This window comes from Dichotomopilus funicola, assembly GCF_033296635.1.
Source record: "Dichotomopilus funicola strain CBS 141.50 unplaced genomic scaffold C8A04scaffold_25, whole genome shotgun sequence".
In the NCBI taxonomy this organism is placed as follows: domain Eukaryota; kingdom Fungi; phylum Ascomycota; class Sordariomycetes; order Sordariales; family Chaetomiaceae; genus Dichotomopilus; species Dichotomopilus funicola.
Genome location: NW_026944046.1, coordinates 318689 through 340001, shown reverse-complemented (window position 1 = coordinate 340001; position 21313 = coordinate 318689). Strand labels below are relative to the sequence as shown.

Sequence of the window (21313 nt, the reverse complement as noted above, 5' to 3'; positions counted from 1 at the left end):
TATTACATATCAATCATCAACAGATGGCCCTATTTCACACCAAACCCACTGAACCATCCATCAAACACAGGTTGACACCCCAGGCCGTCCACCGGCACATAAATACAAACGCATTACCCACTAAACCCACTAAAGCCGGTCAAGACCGCGACAGAAAGAGATAGACAGAAACAGACAGGCAAAAGCAAATAAGGTTCGCTGCTCCTGCGCCCGGCTGCCTGCATCCCACATCCGTCCTGCCATTGCCTGCCTTGCCTACCCACGTGAGCAAACGGCCGGCAAGGAAATGCATTGGACCGCATCATGTTGTGCGTTGTCTTGTGGGATGCCAAAACACAACAACCGCGATAAACGTTGGCGGGGAAAGCATACTTGCAGATGAGTAAACAGGTAGCCAATGAATGAGTGTTAGGTTGGGGAGGGTTAGTTTGTTGAAATGTAGGTTTTCTTGGTAGAAATCAGGAAAACGTACAGAAACACACATACGGAAACACATAGTAACACGATAACTAAATCCTGACGTTCTATCATGTCCATTTCTTTCTGCCTCTGCATCCAACTCCCGACTGTGACTAACAACACCATGCACCTGTCCCGGGCATATGCGAAGCCATGCAACGGAATACTCATCCCTGCCCGATCGGATCAGGCACGCCGTTGCTGCCGAAAGAGTCATCCGAAAACACTCACCCAAACAACCTGAGGCACCCACCAGAAATTTCCATCTCTGCCTTCTCCTTCCTTTCCCCCACAACCACCCTTCATAACCCCCCCACGCACAGTCCCCTTCCAACCACCTCCCCAACCGACAATAAGTCGATCTGGCGCAGTTGGGGGGGCCGTGGGCGTCAACTGGTACACCACGAAGCCAGCCCCCAGAGGTTCGATCCCTGGGGGCACCACTTTAGTAAAATCTTTCGAGGTTTTCGTAACCCCCCACAGAGTGGGGGATGGGCTTTTCGATATCTTCTCTTAGGTAACTCTTTTGCCTCGAAAAAAGTCCGGGTTTAGCGGTTTGTTTCGTTCGAATGGATTATTTCTTATGTATTTTTGTTCACTCAACTTTTGTCTTGGAATTACCAAGGTTTGTTCGGGGAGGTTGAGGATTGGAAAGCAGTAAGCGGAATAAATGAATGGAGGTCATCCGGAACATGACCAGAGAGGCCTACAGTCTGAGGCCTACAGTTTAAAGCCTTTTCTCGATATTGAGGCGTGCGTTCTGCAGCATGGCACTTCCTGCAGATGGTGTTTGACTTGGCAGCTACATCGGTTTGTTTACAACCCCCTGAATTGCCTAAACAGACCTACCCCAAGTTCCCATCAAAAAATCAAAAGATCAAAACAAACACCCACACAGCTACAATCCACTACACATAGGTACTTGGAGGAGTGGTCGAAATTTCACAGCATATCAACTGCTTCAAAAAATGGACATGTCTGGGAGCCAAGACTGCCCAAGGCTACACGTTTCATCCACGCCCAGTTACTCCCTACAACTGACTACAACTATCATGCCCCCACTGTCTAAACGCCTGGCTTCCGCATAATCCCATTCCTATTCCCTCCCCATCCCATCCATATCCTTAACTTCCATAGAACCCTAAAGTTCCATTCCCATTTCATAACCCCATATCCTTCGTTTCCTATACCCGCCCCATCTCCCGCGGCCACCTCCCATAGCCACCTCCCACTCAGAGCATAGGCCACCCCTCCCAACCCTGTACAGTCAAGGGCACTAATACCCCGCCACAACCCCCGTCATCAAATCCTCATCCTCCACCTGATTCATAAACAACCCCCCATAATCCCGCTGCCAATCCTTCCCCCCGCGCTGCTGCCCAGCCACAAACCGTACATAATCACGGCTCGTACCCAGCCGCTCGTTGGTCGCCCTTACCAACGGCTCCAACGCTTTAAGCCTCTGCGCCGTGGCCAGCATGCGCGCCGCAAACTCCCGCTCGGAGAGTTCCTCTTCGTTGCTGGCACTAGCAGTAGTAGCGCTCCGCGAGGACGGAGAGAAAACAAGATAGGCTGGCCCGTTGGCTGGGCGTTCGATCACGCCAGGGAGCATCCCCTCGTCAATCATCTGCTGCGCGAGCTGGTCGATGTCCGCTTCCGTGGCCAGCGGTGCGGCGGTCTCGCCGCTCTGCGTGCGGGTGCGGATCTGCTCGAGCGAGATCTTGGTGTAGACGTTGCGGAGATTGAGGATCTGCCACCGCTGGTAGTGCTGGATCACCAGCCGGACAAGGTTGAAGTTGTTCTCCTCGCCGAAGAACCCCGCGCCGAGGTTCTCGACCTCCTGCTTGAGTGACTCGGCGGTTTTCTCTGTGAATGCCAGCGCGATCGTTTGGTACGGCTTGCCCAGCGTGCCAAAGACCTTTTGCGCGCCCTGCGCCGTTGTGGGCGGAATTGTCGGCGGCTTGCCGTGGAGGAGCAGCCCTACCAACACCCACTTGTTGTACGCCTCTACCATGACTTTGCTACACCCCTGACTGTCTCGGACCGGGTATGTGATGACGCGCTCGAGAGCGGCAAATGCCTGGCTCCACGACCGTTGTTGGATGAAGCTCAGGCCACGGAGTAGATCGTACTGCAGCACGTCGAGACTGACCAGGCTCTTCGTCAGCCCGCTGTCTGTGGTGATGTACGACGCCGGCGGCAGCTCTGGATGTCCGAGTGATTGCTGTGTCTGTAGGCTTTTGGCGCCGGGGTAGAACACAATCTCCTTCTCGAGGATCGGTAGCGCGGGCTTGACGTTGTCGGTTGTGTACGCGAGCTTGACCAGGCTAACGTGGTGGTTCGTGAGCACCGAGCCCGTCGGGTCAAGCCTGAGAAGTGCTGTCGTGGCGAGATCGACCGCCACGGATGCCTAAACCCGTCAGTGCCTGTCCCAAAACCGCATGACTTTACCAGTGACCGTATGACTTTCAGTGTACATACCGGAAACAACGCCCCCTCCAAAACCCAATCCAACACTTCCGCAAACGCCCTCCCAGCATAGCGTATCTGCCTCGCGTCAAACGTCACCAGAAACACCGAAACCCTAGCCAAGAACTCAGCTTGCGGCAAACTATTGGCAGCCTTGGCCGCAAGTAGCAGACCAATATGTGAGATAGAGTTGATCGAGGGGTCGACGTGCTATCGAGGACCGTTAGCAAATAACCGCCAACACCTGGGGTGCCTGCCCCTCCAACCGCTGTCCACCAAATCACTTTCCACCCATAAGTGAACGGTGAGAGGGGGAATAATGAATACACACATCAAGCAACTTGGCCGCCACCTCCACAAACTCCGCCGTCCCCACCAGCCGCTCAACCTTTTGACTGTGTGCCTTGGCCAACGAGTGATATAGATCGTCGTCGACAATCCCGCCCGCGGGCGGGAAGTCCAAGAGCACCGATGCAAACTGGTCCATCGGTGCGGTTGTGTTGTGTATGTGTACGTATTATCAAGTGTGGTTGCGCCTTGTACGAAAGGGAGGATGGTATCGACCGGTTGGTCGTGTAGTTCTATGGGAGTGTGCGAGGTGGGGTTGGTTCGGAGGGAAGTAAAATCGAACGGTCGAGCTTTAATCGGTCGGTCGGCCAGTCGGTTAGGCCGCTCGATATTTCGATGGGAACAAATTGACGTCGTTTTTGGTTCGGGCGATCCGAGCGGCGCCAGAAGCTCAAAGTCGGGCAGGTAGGGAATGGTAGCTCCGGTCACGATACCTTGCCGAGCTACCAACTGGTGTTAGGTGGCGTCTTCTTAATTAGCACAATGAATCTCTTGTCAAGTCGTCACCGGCAGAAGAAGGCGGAAAACAAGTAAATTCGAGAGATCGAGGTCGAGTAGCTTGTTTGTTGAGTAGCCCAGGCTTGCCAGACAAGGTTGAAGGAAGCTCCCCAACCCGCTACGATTTGGGGACCTGCCTGGAAGCACCCCCACTTGGAGCACCCCGCAAGGCTGTGATTGAGGCACCCCCACAGGGCAACGGCCCCGACCCCTGCCGGTTTGTTGACTTTGTCACAAAACGGGATACAAGTCACAAAGCAACACTGCCAACTTGAAAGTAAAGTCCTCACTTAGGTGCACCGAATTTATTATGCCCTCAGACTAGAGCATTTACATTTCACTACAGTACAGCGCGATGGGTGTTCCACCTCAACGTATGTCAGGATTTCTCAACTCAGATGCAATAGTCATCTTGTCTCCTCCCCCGCATCATGCATCAATCATGCTCCTCTCAGACGCTCAACTCCTTGATCAGTTCCGCAAGTTTGTTGCCCTCGGTTTTGTAGTCAATTGGAGTAGCGCTCATAATCTGGAAACGAATCCTGCACGTGACTTGTCAGTAAAAAGGCCAAAAGGTGTTTTAGCATTAGGAAGAAACCAACCTCGATTCTTCGCCAAAAGTCTCCATCTTAGCGCGGAGCCGGAACGAAAATTTCCTGAGGGTGCCCGCCATAAACGTGGCGGCAAACGCAGGGTCGTCAGTGGTCTGGTACGCCACCAACTCGTCGGCCGTCTTGCCCAAGATCACGCGGCCCGAGTCGTCAAAGGAGCTCGCCCAGGTATGACCGGTGTGGTCGCCAATGTCCATGCTCAAGAGGTAGCGATGCTGCGGCGTGAGGTTTGTCTTGTTGCATTTCTCGCATCGCCATTCCCCGCCGCCCATGTCGGTCAGCTTCTTGTTGCATCCCTCTGTGGGGCAAGCTGGGTAGGAAAACCGTTCTTGCTTGATGTGCATGATGGTAGCCCTGACAGAAAAATACTGGGCTTCCTCAACCCCCATGTACTCCGCTTTGGCTTGAGCTATGGTCTTTACGGCGTCTGGACGCCCCCCGGCGGCTCCGGTTGAGTTCATGTTGGTGTGCGGTATGAATGTTGTGCTGCCGCCCTGGGAATCGTACCAGCCCTTGAGCTTGTGGGCTTCGGGGATATCAGGGTCGATAGCCATCGTGCCCGATGACAAGAGCGAGAGGCTACGACCGCTGAATTCGCTGACTCGCGTACCCTTGAAGGCAACAATGGATTGGCGCTCGGCGTCGAACTCGCTCGCCACCTTGCCCCAGATGGTCACGCGCACTGAGTAGCCGGTGTCGTCGGCTAGGGTTAGCTCACGCTTGTTGTACGGCTTCTGCGTCGTCTTGGATACGATTTCCTCTAGATCTTTCACATCCGTCAACACGCCGATAACGTCGACCGTTGCATCACCCTGCACCTCTAACAACTTTTGGATGTCACAAAAGTTGTAGCGCACCTGCGGCACCGAGCTCTGATCCTCGGCCTTCTCAATATGCGTGTCCGTCTCGAACACGAGCTCGTAGTCGTTGGGCAGGTTGCTGAACTGCTTCTTGGCAATCTGCACCTTACAGGGCGTCGAGATGTAGTAGACGGATCCCTCCTGTAGCAACTCGTAAAACTGGTCGACGGCTTGGTTGAATCCCGTCGCCCGGATCTCGCCGCTTTCGTCGAGAAGATTCACACTGAAGAGTTTTCCAGGGCCGCTAGCCTTGTTCCATGTCCGAATGTCCGACTTCTGAGTGACGCGAGCCTTGATCGTCCACTTGTTCCCGTACGGGGAGAGTGCTTCGATGGGGTATATTGTGCCTGCAGCGAGGCCACTGCCTCCGCCGCCACCACCGCCGCCCCCGAACGCTTTCTGGGCTTGCGGCTTTCTCTCTGGGGCGGGCTCATTCTTGGCCCCGCCGCCGTAGAAACTAGCACCGCCAGCACCACTCGCAGCAGCCGGTTGAGGTGGGGGAGCTTCTCCCGCATTATCCATACTCTGGGGATTCCCAATCCTTTCTGGTGCGCCTAGTTCCCCAGCAACTTCGAGATCGAGAATAATCACCACACTACACACAGACACACGAGATCAGTCAGCACCGTCCCCCCACGCTAGCCATGGTGGATTAATCAGAGGAAAAAAGACTGACAATTTGCCCTTCAAAACCTGGGCCTGGTACTTCTTGACGCGCACAATCGACCCACGCTGCAGCAGCCCGTCATGCATCACATAGTTCGCCTGCGTGGCCAACATGCACTGCACATAGTTTCGGATGTCGCTCAGGACGATGCGGTACCTCTGGGCACCATCGTCGCCCACCTTGTTCTCGAGAGTCTTGATGTGGATACATTGCATAACCGGAACGGGAAACTGGGCGGCAGCCACTTCGGGTTGTTTGTAGAAAATGGCCCTAGGAAGCGAAGGTTTCGGTCAGTTTCCAAACGGGCAGGACAGGCCAGGCTAGCTCGGGCTGCATCAACTCACTCTATCACGCCTTGCGTGATCTGTTGTTCCGCCATTATGTTCAAGCAGGTCTAAGGGTGACACTGCGTTATGAAAGAGAGATAAGATGTCGATGTGGCTATCGTCGGGTCCTTGGTGTTGCGATGGTTTGTGGTTCGGCCCGTGACTTTTGTGCAGAAGCGATTGTTGCACGAGGGGTCGCGTTGGGCAGAGCGCAGAACGCGTCGAGGGGCAACGAGTTTAATGGGGTCGGCACGTACGGTGCGGAGACAGTGTGGCACTGTATATGAACGGTGAGAATCCCAACACCCCACTTGCTTTTTCCTTTATTTCCGTCTTGGGCTTCTAGTTGTCTGCTTGGGAGGTTGCCATCCCTTGCAAACGGTGTCCCGCCGGTATGACAAGTCTCGAGTGACACGATAGCCTTGCCTGCCTTGGAATACGCGAGGTCGGATAAGAGCCGGCATGGACTAGAGAGCTTACCGATGGATCTACCTGCATGTTACCTCTCTCCGCTCGAGCTTGGTGCTTCCGAGACCATTGGTGGAGCTTGAATATCCCCGCTCATGTTGGTGAGGGGTGTTGAACAACACCGTCAAGCCTGTGATGAAAGCCCGAGTTTCATCCTCTCTTTCATTTTATGAGAAGAAGTGGCTTTTTTTACGAAACGTAGCTGCTGCTAACTCTAATCTGACCATTTGACTACTCGTTTTACCACGCTCGACCCTGTCTCCCCTCTATCTTTCCAAATATCCCGGCCCCTCACTCACTTGACGTGCCCAATTCATCCTTACCCAACACCAACAACAACATCTCTAACCCAACATCTCTAACACACCACCAACCATGTCTTCCACCGCCCCCCACCCCATCATCGACTCCCACATCCACCTCTTCCCCACCTCCGAACTCACCTCCCTCTCCTGGTACACCCCCGACCACCCCCTGGGCTCGCAACACTCCCTCGAAGAATACCGCGCCGCCATCGCTCCCACTCCCGATTCCAAGACCCCGGCACCCTCCGTCTCCGGCTTCATCTTCGTCGAAACCGACCGCAACACCAACCCCTCCACCAAAGACTTCGCCGGCCCCTTGCAAGAAATCGCCTGGCTACGACGCATCGTCACAGGCCAGCCCAAACCCGGCGAGGGCCACACCGCCGACGACGCCCGTCTCTGTCTCGGCATTGTCCCCTTCGCGCCGCTGCCGCTGGGCGCCGAGGCGCTGAAGGCGTATCTGGCGCAGGCGGAGGAGGTCGCGGGGCCGGAGACGTGGGCGAAGGTGAAGGGGTTTCGGTATTTGTTGCAGGACAAGGAGAATGGGACGGCGTTGGGGGACGGGTTTGTGGAGGGCTTGAAGGTGCTGGGGGAGAAGGGGTTTGTGTTTGAGGTGGGGATTGATCAGCATAGGCGGGGGCGGGTGCAGTTGGAGGAGGTGGTGGAGATGATTGATCGGGCGCATGATGGGGTGGCGGAGGATGAGAAGGTTGTTTTTGTGTTGAGTGAGTGTGCCGACTGCTCTGATCTCTGATATGAGGTGTATGTCTGTCTTGTGTGGCTAGAGTGATCACTAACGCGGCGGATCAGACCATCTCTGCAAGCCCGACCTAACAATCCTCAACCAGACCGACCCGTCCTTCATCGCGTGGTAAGCTGAACCTTCACTCCTCTCCCACAACACCTCACTTCTCACAGCTAACCCCCCGACTCTAGGCGCACAGCCATGTTCACCCTCAGCAAGTGCCGCAAGACCTACATCAAGCTCAGCGGCCTCTTCTCCGAGCTCCCCGACAAACTCAAGGAGCGCTCTGCCGAGGACATCTTCTCGGCAATCCTACCGTGGCTGGCCGTCGTGGTCGCCGCCTTCGGCCCGGCCCGCATCATGTTCGGCAGCGACTGGCCCGTGTGCACGGTCGGCGTGGGCAAGGAAGATGCGTGGAAGAAGTGGCACCGGGTCGTCGACATGGTGTGCGACCTGGCCGGGCTCAGCGAGGAGGACCAGGCGATGCTGTGGGCGGGGACGGCGAGAGAGGCGTACAAGTTGGATGGGTAGAGAGTGAAGTGGGAGGAGAGGTAAAAATGGTCCGTTATGTGATTGCTATCTGGCTGATGTTATCTATCGATTATTTAATGAAACAAATATTCGTGACATTTTGTTGACTCGTTACTTTTTAAGTCACAAGCCTAGCTCTTAACAGACCACAACGAGGTGAAAAGGGCGGATTGATGGACATAATACACGCATGTATGTGTGAGCATGGGAAGCCCAGCTAGCCCGTCGATAGATCGTAACCAGCTACGAAAACCTGTTCAACCGGGGGTTTTCCTTGCTGCCAGGGCGCATCCTAAAACCCCTCCCTTTACATGCCACTCCCCGAGTCGTACCACTTTGTCACCGTTTCTAGAATGGTGATGCTTCGGCTTTTAAACTTGTTTGTTTAATTTCCGCAGTTGCCCGACCCAACACTGACCTAAAGCCAACCCTCGGAATGCCCCCATAAGTCAAACAATCAGTAATCCAATAAAAAAAAGAAAAGAAACAAAAATACCTGCAATGCTCTCAAAGCAAAGCCGTCCAAATTATAACCCTAACTGATACCAACCAACCCCAACCCAAACTCCCCATCACACAACACAACCTTATCACAAAAACCAGAACCAAAACCAACATCCATTCCAAAACCAAACAACCTCACAAAATCATGCCGACCGACGGTCCCGACCGTACCGACCACACGACCACACTACATAGTAGTGTACCTCCGACAAAGCCGACATAGCCCGGCCAAAAGACCGGCCCCGATACGCCCCACACATCAGTCCCATGTGCCGCCTCTGGGTCTCCGTTCCGGTAAGTGGGCTTGGCCTTTCGCTTCTGGCCCCCAAAACCGGCCCCCAGGTTGGTCTTCCATCCCGGCCAACAGCGAAACATCACTCTTTTTGATGCGTGTGTTCTATAACTACTACCATAGTAGATGTGCACGTGCTCGCGCCCGCATGCGTCAAGTTAAACACGCAACCTTGACATGTACCTGCCTGCATAATACATCTAGCCCACCCCAGCGACCGTTGATAACGATGACGAGGAGGCTCACCAACTCTGCTCCGACCGGTCAGCAGCCCAGGTCAGACCTGGGGCCAGCTCTGCTGAGGAGATAACATGATCCTCAGTGCCCCCTCTCGGGAACCGTATCCGGTCGGATAGACAAGCAAACAAACAGGCACCGGTGTGACGATGGACCACAACCCGTCAATCCGGTCTCAATTCCTTCCCTGTCCGGTTGATTTACCCGGCCAACAACAGCAAAAACTTTCGCCCGGCCAAGGGACAAGAAATCGGCCAAAATTCGGGACAAGAATAGGCAAAGTGTCACGCTCGCAAGCCCTGTCGCTCTGGAGACCCCTTGAACTTTTCTCCAGTGTTTTGGTGACATCGGCTGGCGGATGAATGTGAGGGAATGCCACGGCATCGACACCATCATCCATGGCACGCCTCGGCATGGCTGGCATGGTACATTCAACGGCCGCGGCAAGGCGGGCAAATCGGCGATCCGACCAGCCCCAGCCATGCAGTGGAAGAAATTTGGAACGGTCGGCGAAGCAACGTCCCCGTCGTTCCTCACCTTGGTATTTTCATTCTTGACCTCGGCCCTTTTCGTCGCGTGTGATTCCCGAAACAGGACTGGGGGTGCAGGGACAGGTCATTGAATCTGAGGTTCAGTGCTGCCTTCTTCCATTCGGCACATGCCTTTCCGCCCTGCCTGGATAGACGGGACAAAGAAAGGGGCTTGCCTGTGCTACGTGTACAGTACACCGTACTGGATGTATGGACGGATCGCATACCGCGCTCTGGGCACGGAATAAGTCAAATTAAGACCGGCGCGAGGTTGTTTTTGGGTGGTGAGTCACCAACCATGTTGAGAGTAACTTTTAGTCAACTCTTGCTAAAGGAAGAAGAAATGAGGGGACAAGTTGATGGACAGCCGTGCTTGTGCACAACGAGCCTAACGTTAGAGAGTAAGGGGACCCAGGGAGCTGAATGAGGTGGTCCGTTCCTCGCCATATCCTCCTCGCTATTCGACGATGAACAGTGGGTTGTTGTTCATTCACTCACCGTCTTTCCCTTAAGGGTTAAATTCCTGAAATAAGTGCCGATTCTCGCAACCGAAGGGGGGGGGAGGACGAAAGAAAAAAGTGAGCGGGGGGTCTCAAAAAGACAAACCTTGCCCGTTCCACGGGGATCCAGTCGGTGAGAGAACACACCACGCCCTTCACTCTCGAGTCTCGACTCGCTTCTCGACGATTCAAGAACACGAAGACAGAGATCTCCGGGTCTCACCGTTAGCGTCACGTAGCAGCACGCCGTTGAGGAACGACTTCGTTAGCTCGGAGGCGAGGCAGGGTGCACGCGTGGGAAAAGAGACAAAAGTCGATCCATGTCTTGGCGCTACTCCCGGCAGGACCGAAAATCTGGGGAAGGATAATCATACGGATACCACAGAATATTCTCGCAAGAATTACCGTCAATTGCATTTCGGGAGACCGGAAAACAGCGCCGATATCCGCCTTTTTGCTTTTCTCCCTCTCAGTCTCAACACGCGTTCGGCGCATTTCTACAAAGGGTTAGTTGACCCAATGCGCTTACAAAGTTCAGACTCGTGCTTCATGCTCGGCCCCTGGTGTTGTTGTAGCAATGCAGGGGCCCGCTCGTTCCGTCGGCGGGTCCCCGTTCAAAGAGGAAATTCCAGAATACTTCCTGAAACGGCTGTGCTGGACGAGGGTGAAGCAAGTACAGGCAGATCGCGGGAGATCAGACGGACGGGACGGCGGCTTTGCCCACGTCATCGAGCGAAATGTTGCAGAAGGTGTGCCGATGGGGGAAAGTAAAGCAATGACACCCAGTGTCTGCTGTGATAGGAAAGAGGAAAAGCGACAGCAAAATCGTCGGTTTGGCGTGCTCGCATGGCGGGGTGAGCTCACCAACTCGCGATTGCCCGAAACGCCAAGATTGGGAGGTGCTTTGTGTTGGAGGCTCATGGGGGCTGTCGTCTGACGGAGCCGCTGGGGTGTTGCTGACGGGTTTGGCGGTCTGCGTTTGTCGACACAGTCAAACATCTGGGGGTGCGAAGCGTTGTGTGTGCACGAAGCTGTGGCTGGCTGGATCGTTGGCATGCTTTGCCGCCCGCGGAGGAAGACAGCAGGAGTGTGGCCGGCGGGATGCAGCGCCTTTCGGTCTGAGAAGTGCACGCAAGGCGATGTTGGTGGCCGGCTTGAAAATGACCAGATTCATGCGCCGCCCCCTTGTCGATGCCCTGCCGTTTTGGAGCAAACGCGAAGGAAATATGTTGCATTCTTCTGACGCTGTGTCAAGAAACCATCGGCGGAGTGGTGTGATGAGTATCACGGGGATCTGGACGCTGGCTGGCTCGAATGTTCCCAATATTCAACCAGTGTTAGAACGGAGGCACATCAAAGTCAGCCTTGGCCACTCAAACGAGCGAAATTATTTGTGAGAAGCCCAAGCTGGGCTTTGCATCACTGACTGGCTCTAGGCCGTCGTGGCTCGGTCCTTCGGGCTCCTTTCTCAATTAATGGAAGACGTGTCACCTCATAAACGGGCCGCGACTTCCATCCCACAGGCCTGCCTCGCTCTTTCTTTGACGAGTCGAAACATTGAACAGAATGTGCCGCGCAACAGGCAGCGGTTTCCAAACTTTTTTGAGTGAGAGTCGCAGGCGGGCGGTGGGGCTGAAGCTGAGTCAAGTGGGGCGTACTTTCCTCAACCAATCGAGCGGGATGCCCCGGACCCCAGATGAACGTGGGCTGCTGGATCGTGGGCGCTCGACCCGAATCGGGGTAAGCGGCGGGTCTGCCCCACGGGGAGAATTTTCTCGTTCCTGCCTTTCTTGCAGTGCTTCCAGACTGTTTGGTATCGTTCCTGCTTTCCGTAATGTAGTTATTTTTTCGTTGAGCATCGATTGTCGCCGATCTGCCCGTCCAGTCTGGATACTTCGGACCTGCCTCCTTTTTCTTTACCGCCTCTTGCTCCATGGATTGGGACGAGAAAGCAAACTAGAGAGAGACCCTTGATGGTTACCGAGTGACCCCCTAAAGCGACGCGCCCGACCGCAGCAACAGCCCGAACGGCAGCACGTTTGCTCCGGATATAGATGGCCATTTTGAGCACGAGATCCGGCGTGTTTTGGCTCAGTTGGCTTCTTTGATTTTTCTTCCTTTCCCGACCATCCGTTGAGATAATACCTCCACCTGCCCGGATAAGCAAGGCCTTGAACTGCCAGTGGTCACCCTTTTTGTCCGATTTTATTATTCTTGTCGTGTTTGCTAGAGACAGGGTAAAGTTACCGGTTGCTGGTCGGTGAGATGCCAGGTACCGCGTATAATTTTTCGAGCAGGATCCCGGCCAAGATTCGGCGGCCCAGTCAACAACCAGCTGGGTACAGTCCGCCGTTCACAATTCCGGGCGGAGGGGGCCGTGCAGTGCCTCCCAGGACCGTTGAAAGCGCCTCCAAATGCCACATCGGCAGCCTGTTGTTGCTCCTAGACCCAGTTTCACCATTACGCAGTTCTTAGAAAGCAGAAAGCAGCAAACAGCGTCCCGGTTTGGGGCGGTCCCAACGAGAGAAAAAAAGAGCAAAAAAGGGCAGATTGCGGGGTCTCATTTGTGTTTGCTCCACCAAATTCGCCGGGGCTGCTTGGCCGGATGTAGTGTATCGTATCACTTACATCCACGCCCCTTTCGGGTATTACTTGTGAGACACCCTCGGGCCTCTCTGCTTGAAAAGAAGGGGTACGGCAAAGCAAGAAAAATCCGGGGCCGCAGTGCGAGGCACGTAATCTGTAATCAGTACCACAGGACAAACTCGGCCATCCATCCGTCTTCCCCAGACTCCGACGCTTCCACTGGGCCGCACCATGAATTTCCAATCTGACGCCCCCCTGCTCCTTGTCAAACGGCCCGGTCTGGCTGGTCTGGTCTGGTCTGGTCTGCCCGTTCTCCCTGGCCGGCCGGACCTGCTTCCACATAAAGACACGGTTGGTCTTACAAAAAGTTTCCTTTTGCCTCCCGTTTTCTTTCTCACCCGACCGCCAACCGTGACCCCAAACGTACCCGCCCTGTCTCTCCGCGTTGCCGATCGCAGATCTCGGTTGGAGACAAGCAGCCGAGGACCAACAACACGCACGCTCCCCCAGCCCGTGAAACCGACAGACATACTTATATCAACCTCGGGCACCCTCCTTCCCACTCACCACCTCGCTCAACAACACAGCTTGACACCCCACAGCCAACCTGGTCAACTTGACAGTCTAAACAAAACTCAACCATCCTCGACACAGCTTCCCTTAAGCCAAAGGTACGATACAGCTCACACTCATCAACCCACTCACTTATGTCGCCCGTATATGCTAACTTACACCCAGTCATCCTCCAGACGCGCAAAACTCATTCATAAAACACTCACACAAACACTCATCCACCATGCCTTCTCAAGTCGCCAACACCCTTGCCGCGCCCATCGCCATCCCGGCTGGGCGCCGGACCAACCTGGGCCTGCTCACCACCCAAGAACTGTTCGCCAGCCTCAGCGCGACTCTCGCATCCCACGCCGTTTCGGACCGGGACCCGAACCAGCTGGCCACGCCGATTCACCACCCCACCGAGCACGACTACTCCGTCCCGGCGCCACCTCCGCCGAGTCCCGTGTCGTTCCGGGACCACTGGCCCGCTTCGATGCGTCGTTAAGCGGCCTTGTGGTTTTCCTTTTCTCTGTCGTCATCATTTGATTTGAAGCTTGCTGGCGTTGGCGCATCACACACACAATATGGGGTTGTCATTGGCGAATGACTTGCTGCTATCACTTTGGTCCGAAACAAAAAGACATTTACTTTCTCCACCCATCGTCACGGTCTTGGTCGGGGAGATACAAGTGCCCCATCACATCACCCTCACATGGATCAATCACTACCATCACAGTTGTTCCCGAGAGGTGATCGGTTGATCGGCGGGCCCGACCTGAACTTAACCTGATCCGACCTGATCCGGCCCACGACCCCGACCAACTCCGATGTTTAATTCAGCTTTCTTGCATCTACGCCTTCTTATTACATACATACATACAATGTCATCCACCCCTACCCCCCGTTGCTTGCTTGACCAACCTTCTAGGTGACAGCTTGCAATGGTAGGGGTGAGATCCACTTCGACAAATCTTCACACGGAGTTTGGTCAGTCGGCAGATTGTGTTTTGGGCTCGGGATCTTTGTTCGATCTGTTATCGGGTTGTTTTGTTTCCTTTGTATCACGGTCTACTGGAGCTTTGGGGTTCTGGCTTTTTGGCTTTGAGGCGAGGATTGTTTTTGGCTTATTTTGTATTGTTTACTCTGGCTTCTGTTGGGCGGGTAGGCAAGCGAGCGGGCAAGCGATGCCGGGGCATATAAAAAGCGTAATATTGCTATTTTCTCTTATTTGCGCTGCAACCCTTGCTTGTTGTTTGCTATTTTGCGCACGATCCAAAGTTAATATCCGCCTTTTGCTAGAAATGTATCCCGTGACACTCAATTCCGTTCCAGAGAGGAGAATATTTGGGTCAATCAGCTATTCTGGCAGTTTCTCGGACTGAGATTGTCCCGTCTTGGTTTGGAACTGATTGGCTGGGAGGGTACCACGGCAGCCGAGCAGCCCCGAATCCAAAGTAAGGATTTATTTTTCGCCTTGTCATCGGCCTTCGCGAACTCAACGACTATGTAGTCGACTGTCCTTTCACCACTTAAAGAGCTGTCTGTGGCTCAAAATCGTCGGGTTTTGGCCATCTCCTAGATTAAAAGCATGTGTCTCTCGCTACAGCCCACCATTCTTGGATGTATCTCCGGTTGGTTGACATGGTATTCAACCCGGGTTCAAATCCCGGAAAGCAAGAATGTGGGCTGATCGGGGGATTTCAGGTGAGTCCAGCCGCTCAAGAGTCGCTTGTGCTGCAAGCAAGCGGCCCATTCATCCGCGGGGGTTTCTATGTATGTTGAGCCGTTCTACACCGGTCTGAGAAAAAACCGTGACTGTAGTCAGATTGTACCTATATCGGACGGTATGTAACCCTATACGCTGTTGACTATAAGGTCACCGTCATATGGCCCCTCATCTTCTTCACATGCCGGGCTGATCTCCTTGTGATCGTACGCCAAGACAAACCGTTCTCCTTCAGCCCTGTGAAGGCAGAAGAGCATGTGGGTTCAGATGTCAAAGTATTCTTGGGAATAAACTCGCGTGCCTGAAGGACCGGGTATCGAGCCCGAATACCGACGCTTGGAAGAACCCGGGTATCGATCAGATGTATTCCATCTAACCGTGTCACATGTCTACTTTTGTACGGCCAAATTCCCAATTCATAATAATGCTGGCGAGCAAATGTCGCCCCGCGTTTCTAGACCCAAGTTTACCTCCTCTCCATATCTAACCACCTAACCAATCCCTATAACGCCCAATGTCCCCTTGCCGTGGTTCTACAGGTTTCACGGCTTACACACACACACACATCCATTCCAGCTCGACCCAAAAGAAACCACTCCACACACCCTCGCGTTACTCAACAATAAAACCCCAAGAACAAACCAAAAAAATCCTCTAAACGGATCCAACATTACTACATTGGTGGTAGTTATCTCAACGCCATGCCATGCGTCGCTTGCCAGCCCCTATGCTTACAGCTTACATACCCGTACACCCATACCATCCAACTCACAAATTGCCTCCTTCCCCTTGTCTCAACCCCATCCTCCACACCAGCCTCCCCCCCTTCCGTCCCAGCCAGATACAAATCCATCACACCACCTTACAACTTCGCCTCCTCCTTGAGCGTCCCAACCTTGAGTTTGGGCCCATACTTCTCCAGCACACTCTTGCTGTGGTACTTCCAGAACTGCTTGGTCGCATCCTTGCCAGCCATGCGCTTCAGGATCTTGGGGCCGCCTGGGTGGTCGTCGAGGAAGCCTTTTTTGTATTAGTAAGGGTTAGGGTAACTGCCAGCGTCAAGGGCCACGGGTGTCTCAAGAGAAGGCGGGGGTCAAAACGGAGAAGGGAGCTCATCAAGTGAGAAGGGGAGGAGGAAAAAGGCAGCGATGTGTCCAAAACAGGTGAGCGAGGGTCAGGGAGGGGGCATGGGAGGGATGATCGAAGGAATCAGAAATGAGAAATGAGAAAGAATCGATGAAAACATACCAGCAATGTCATAGACGCCATCATCGACAATGATGAACATGGACTTCTCGTCCTTGTGCTCGGCGACCTGGGCCTTGGTGAACTGCTCAGACATGATGATGGACGGCGGGCGGCGGTGGGAGTTTTGACAAAAAGGAGAGATGAGAGATGGGTATATCCTAGACACAATTCATCAATAAGACTCTTCAGGAAACTGAAACCAAGAAAGAAAAAAGGAACACGCAAAACTCACGATCTCAACAATAGTGGTGGTAAGTCGGTAAAGATCAAGACACTGATTGCTAATTGTCGACCGCCGAGTGGTAGGCAGGAGGAAAGAGAGTGGGCAAGCAGCGCAGGGAAGTCGAGTCGGCTCGGCTCGGCATTGCCTTGCTTGGGACCCTGCTTGTGAAAGTTGGACCTCGGGATAACTCAAGATGGGAGGAAAAGGCTTGGCGCCTGGGGTGCAGGTGGGCCGCCATATCGGGTTAGCGGCGACCCGAAGAGGGAAGTTAGCGTGACTAAATGGACTGTGCTGTCTCACGACACGTCCAGCCCATGAATAGTTTGCTCAACGACAACAACCAGTCGGGAATATGATAACTGTAGGAAACTCGTCCGGTGGGATGTTTGTTCACTATCGCCATGTTTTTGTATGTTTTTCATGCGCGGCTGCGAATGAAATCTATGACATACCAAACGCTGGAACGCTAACCTTGCTCAATTTGCAGATGTTCAACATCGATTTCAATAGTCCATGTACCCCCACTGCAGTCCATGTCTCATCGCATGTTTCCGACAGAGCTTGATAAACGGCAGCCGAATTTCGTCTTGTGCAAGACGAGGTTTGTCCCAGAATATATAACCCCCAGTTCTCATGCGCCGCGAGAGAGCAGGCCCGTACCGGAGATGGTCGTCTCCGCTCTACATAAACATCCAAGCAAATGGCGGGTCCTTCTCCTCTCCCCCATCACCGTGGAAGAACCCTCCCTATCTGATCTGCCATCGGGTTATACAACCGTCGAGAAAGCTGGGTGTTCCGACTACCAAGTCGAGAGATTCGAGTTCCTCGTCAAACGTCGCCTTGCGTCCATGGTAAGTTGCCATGGTCCGAACGAGCTCATTATGGTCGTTGATGTTCAGGACCCGGTGAACGAGCCACAGGCCCCGTTCGGCCGTGCCTTTACATAACTGTATAGGCCAGTCTGCAAAACATGTCAGTCATTTCAATGATCGTGGGCTAGCTCGGTGGCTTGCGGGAGGAACGGTGTGGACGACGCAAACGTGTAAACTCCACGTCAAACTTACCGACTGGAGGGTTCGGTGAGGGTGGCCGGGTAGCAACGGCTTCAGGTTGGCTCTCAAACACGTCCTCCGTGATAGCCCTGAAAACCCGGTTATATACACCATATATCACGGAGTATATGCAAGAGATCTCTGCTGTCTCCCACACGATGAACGGGTCGGAGAAGAATTGCCTGGCGTGCTGTGGTTTATGCGGAGGTGCCTTGCGGGATGCCCGTCGCCCGTCTCCAAACATATTACACCATAGTTGAAACCGGTAAAGGGCGCGTAGTAGGCGCGTTTGCTCCATCGCGGACAACTCGCCGACTTCTAGTGACGGGTCGATGTGTTGGAGGAAGCGGGCCGCGCATTCTCGTACCAGGGGGCGGGCGACCGAGCGGTAGAAGCTCGCCATACCGGTGAGAAAATCCTCCGGCATCATGTCCAGCGCGTCCTCCATATTCGGAGTGTCCGGGTGCTGGTCGTCATGCAGCCGGTAGTTTGTTAAGGTAGTAATCACCCCCGTAATAGTGATCAGGTGTACCGCGGGGTTTCTTTGGCGATAAAGGGAGGCGGACGCCTGAACAGCGAAAGCTTCGGGCACGTAATTGCCCAGCGATTTTTGGATAGCTGTCCGGAGCAGTATTCTTCGTTCAAGTAGATATAGCCGAAAGTAGCCCGGCGAGGCGAAGACGAGCGCCCCCAGAGCTTCCAGACCACCCAGGTCTATCAGATTGAGGATAATTTTACGGCTGAGTTCGGCTGGTAGGCTTTCGATGGAACAGATCGGCTTGGGCTGGTCATCGCTCGTGTTTATTCCTGAAGGATCATCGGTGGACTCGGGGTGGGTGTCCGGCTGTTGTCCTCCCTGTGACTGTTCAGTTGTTGGAGGCATTTCCGTTCCACTTGGCCCGGCCGTCGGTTGATTCGTGGATTTTCTTTTCGCTAGGGTGACTGTATAATGTATTAACTAGAATGTTTAATAGGTTTGTCTGGCCGGGCTTCGGTACCCAAACGAGCAGATTAATCCGACAAAGTCCAGCAAGCGTAAAATGAAATGGAGGAGAGATGTGGGCGTTCTAAACATTTGTGGACGCAGGCACACCTTGACGGGTGGTTGGTGGTTCACATTAGGTGCCTCACGGAAAGGGCGATGGCCATGTGTTCCAAGTTGCTTCACCCTTGACGGGTAGGTATCGCCGGACCCCCTATCAAAACCCTAGGTTGGTGTCAACATTCAGTCCAGTTCGCAAGTAACGCCCAGGCGTTTAGTCAGCGAGGGGCAAAGAAATGAAATGAGGAATACAAGCCGTAGGGTGGGACAGATTTAATCAGTGTTATATTCATCTGCGGGCGTAAATGCCCGGTTTCCATGCCTAATTATTCCCATCCCAAGCCACACAGCACTTACGGCATCCCAAGCTCCCATACCATGTCCAGTTAGCTGGGCCAGGATGGTTGACTAAATCCCAGCGGTTTGTGACCACAATCGGTCGTGATTAGGTCGTTTCAATCCCCCGCTCGGCCATCTCAACCCAGGTCACAGCCCAACCTAAATTATAATAAAATCACGTTGATGCTCTTCGCGGGCGCGGAGAAACGGACCCTTGATGGCCTCCTTCACCAGCCGCTCGCGATCCCAAAAGACATATCCCCCGAGTTTAAAAACCTGCGGAATATAATCGCCGTACCAGTTGCTATATCTCCCCTTCCACATTATGACCCACGCCAGCGGCGGTGCATCCTCCCTATCGCCAGCAAACGGGAGCCTTTCGCGATCCTCTTCCGCTAGATCTCCCTCTTGGGGGTATTCTACGCGTCTGTTAAATTGCGTCGTCGTGTGTATAAGGTCTTCGTAGCTTCCTGATACGTCCATGTTGTCATCCATCGTTTCAACAAGGTCATCGTGGTCGTTGATACACAGGACGTTGTAAAAGAGAGATAGCCCCCTCTCTGCGGTGCCTTGCCGGATGTACTCGCGAAAAACTGACCAGACAATCACTTAGCCGGACTAGATCTCCTCTAACGAGGTAGTGTAGAATGTGTGACCTACAACCATCCTCCTCCAAATGCCGGGCACCCGGAGGCGTGTTTGGGTAGCCCCAAAAATCGAACTTGGGATTATCCCTATGCAAATCCCAAGCAATGGCGTCAAAGACTTCTTCATATTTTCGGAACATGGTAGCATAGATAGAATCAATCTCCTCCATTTCCCATGGCCGGAAGAGGCCAAATAAAAGGGCCAGCTTTTCTGTCGACTCAATTTCGAGCTCCGGGTCCTGACGGCTTGAGGGCCAATCTCGAAACAAGTTGCAGTACAACTGGAAACGATACAACGCTCGTAAAATCCGCGTTTGTTCCATCTTTGACAGACTAATCTCAACCTCTGAAAAAGTGTCAAATTTATGGAGCGTATCGGTAGCGTATCTCAGTGCAAGCGGCCGGACGATAGACCGAAAGAAGTTCGCCATGGATAGGAGGTCTTGCTCCGAAGATTCTCCCAAGATCAGGCCGGGCGCCCCGGAACGTGAAATTTTGTACTCATCTATGGCTTGATAAACAGCCGACTTCCGTGCGGTGTCTTTGGTGTAGCAAACCAGGGCGGTCGTCTGAACGGCGTAGGCGTCAACCAAAACGATGCCCAACGTGGTGTGAAGCGCATGCTCAAGCAGTGCTTTCCGGTCAAGTTGGTACTGTTGCCAGAATACAGGGGAGGCGCAGGTGATTGCGCTCATGTCGTCCAAGCCCGATATATCAGAAATGGCGAACAAAATCTGCCGGCGTAATTCGGCCGGAAGTGTTTCTAAACAGCTGACGACAGCCTTATGAGGCTCACCCCGCCCCGTACCATCCGCCGCGGTGGATTCGACAACGGCCGCCTCGGCCTGGCTGTCGAGGCGTCCATCGGGTTGTTGTTGCGTTTCTAGCCGCTGTTGTGCTCTTCCCACGTCTCCTTGTGTTGCGCTTGCGCTCGTATCCGCCGGTGTACCGGCCTTCGGACATTGCGCGGGCGTGGACTGGTTATCATCTGACTTAGCGGGCTTGCCCGGGCGTGTGAAACGACGGAGCTTAACTAAAATCTTTCTCATTCCCGGAGCCTTGGTTACACGTCGACAATAAAGCTGATTGAATGGCCAAGGTTTTTGGGGGTGTGTGTGATGGAATGCGGGCGATTGTTGCACAAGGTTGGGAAGGTGTGTGCTGTTGACTCACTGTCGCCAAGCAGCTGGAGTTCTTCAACCTAGATTTTGGGAAGGAAGGAAAGGAGAACACTCCTGACACAAGGACCGGACATTGCCCCGCCTTCAATACCTATTGAGGGGCTGTTCCCTACCTAGGACGAGGGTTTACCAACCTAATGTCTTATCAAGCCGTGAGTTGGCTTTTCCTTCTTAGTCTTGCGTGGTGGAGTTCAGAGTAACATAGGTATCAACAGCAATATCAACTGCTTACAGTATAAACCACAGTTGAGGCAGCAAAGTTATCATTATTCCTTCGCCATCGATATCTGCATTTCTCAGTCTATTTCAGCGATCTATCCCGCTGTACCGCTATGCAGGTGACTGAACAATCTCCTCTGTGTAA

General features: G+C 53.7%; 6 protein-coding genes across 6 annotated transcripts; 2 read left to right on the top strand and 4 right to left on the bottom strand.

Annotated features, from left to right (window-relative positions):
• Nucleotides 1–1735: 1735 nt before the first annotated feature.
• C8A04DRAFT_36788 (uncharacterized protein) lies at nucleotides 1736–6291 on the bottom strand (the record flags this gene model as incomplete). The annotated part of the gene is made up of 10 exons (XM_062783646.1): nucleotides 1736–2869; nucleotides 2941–3138; nucleotides 3260–3406; nucleotides 3908–3985; nucleotides 4232–4316; nucleotides 4377–5067; nucleotides 5104–5212; nucleotides 5243–5840; nucleotides 5922–6182; nucleotides 6257–6291. 10 exons carry the CDS (start codon nucleotides 6289–6291, stop codon nucleotides 1736–1738), a joined length of 3336 nt encoding a protein of 1111 aa, XP_062637704.1.
• A 790-nt stretch (nucleotides 6292–7081) lies between these two features.
• Nucleotides 7082–8287, top strand: C8A04DRAFT_36787 (uncharacterized protein; the record flags this gene model as incomplete). Its single annotated transcript, XM_062783645.1, has 3 exons — nucleotides 7082–7736; nucleotides 7822–7882; nucleotides 7948–8287. 3 exons carry the CDS (start codon nucleotides 7082–7084, stop codon nucleotides 8285–8287), a joined length of 1056 nt encoding a protein of 351 aa, XP_062637703.1.
• Nucleotides 8288–13732: 5445 nt separating this feature from the next.
• C8A04DRAFT_28019 (uncharacterized protein) lies at nucleotides 13733–13996 on the top strand (the record flags this gene model as incomplete). Its single annotated transcript, XM_062780493.1, has 1 exon — nucleotides 13733–13996. The coding sequence occupies one exon, from the start codon at nucleotides 13733–13735 to the stop codon at nucleotides 13994–13996; it is 264 nt and encodes an 87-aa protein (XP_062637702.1).
• A 2083-nt stretch (nucleotides 13997–16079) lies between these two features.
• On the bottom strand, nucleotides 16080–16559 carry C8A04DRAFT_28018 (cytochrome b5-like heme/steroid binding domain-containing protein; the record flags this gene model as incomplete). Its single annotated transcript, XM_062780492.1, has 2 exons — nucleotides 16080–16237; nucleotides 16466–16559. 2 exons carry the CDS (start codon nucleotides 16557–16559, stop codon nucleotides 16080–16082), a joined length of 252 nt encoding a protein of 83 aa, XP_062637701.1.
• Nucleotides 16560–17434: 875 nt separating this feature from the next.
• Nucleotides 17435–18623, bottom strand: C8A04DRAFT_28017 (uncharacterized protein; the record flags this gene model as incomplete). Its single annotated transcript, XM_062780491.1, has 3 exons — nucleotides 17435–17649; nucleotides 17753–17829; nucleotides 17896–18623. The coding sequence occupies 3 exons, from the start codon at nucleotides 18621–18623 to the stop codon at nucleotides 17435–17437; spliced, it is 1020 nt and encodes a 339-aa protein (XP_062637700.1).
• A 657-nt stretch (nucleotides 18624–19280) lies between these two features.
• Nucleotides 19281–20817, bottom strand: C8A04DRAFT_28016 (uncharacterized protein; the record flags this gene model as incomplete). Its single annotated transcript, XM_062780490.1, has 2 exons — nucleotides 19281–19714; nucleotides 19782–20817. 2 exons carry the CDS (start codon nucleotides 20815–20817, stop codon nucleotides 19281–19283), a joined length of 1470 nt encoding a protein of 489 aa, XP_062637699.1.
• Between the last annotated feature and the right edge of the window lie 496 nt (nucleotides 20818–21313).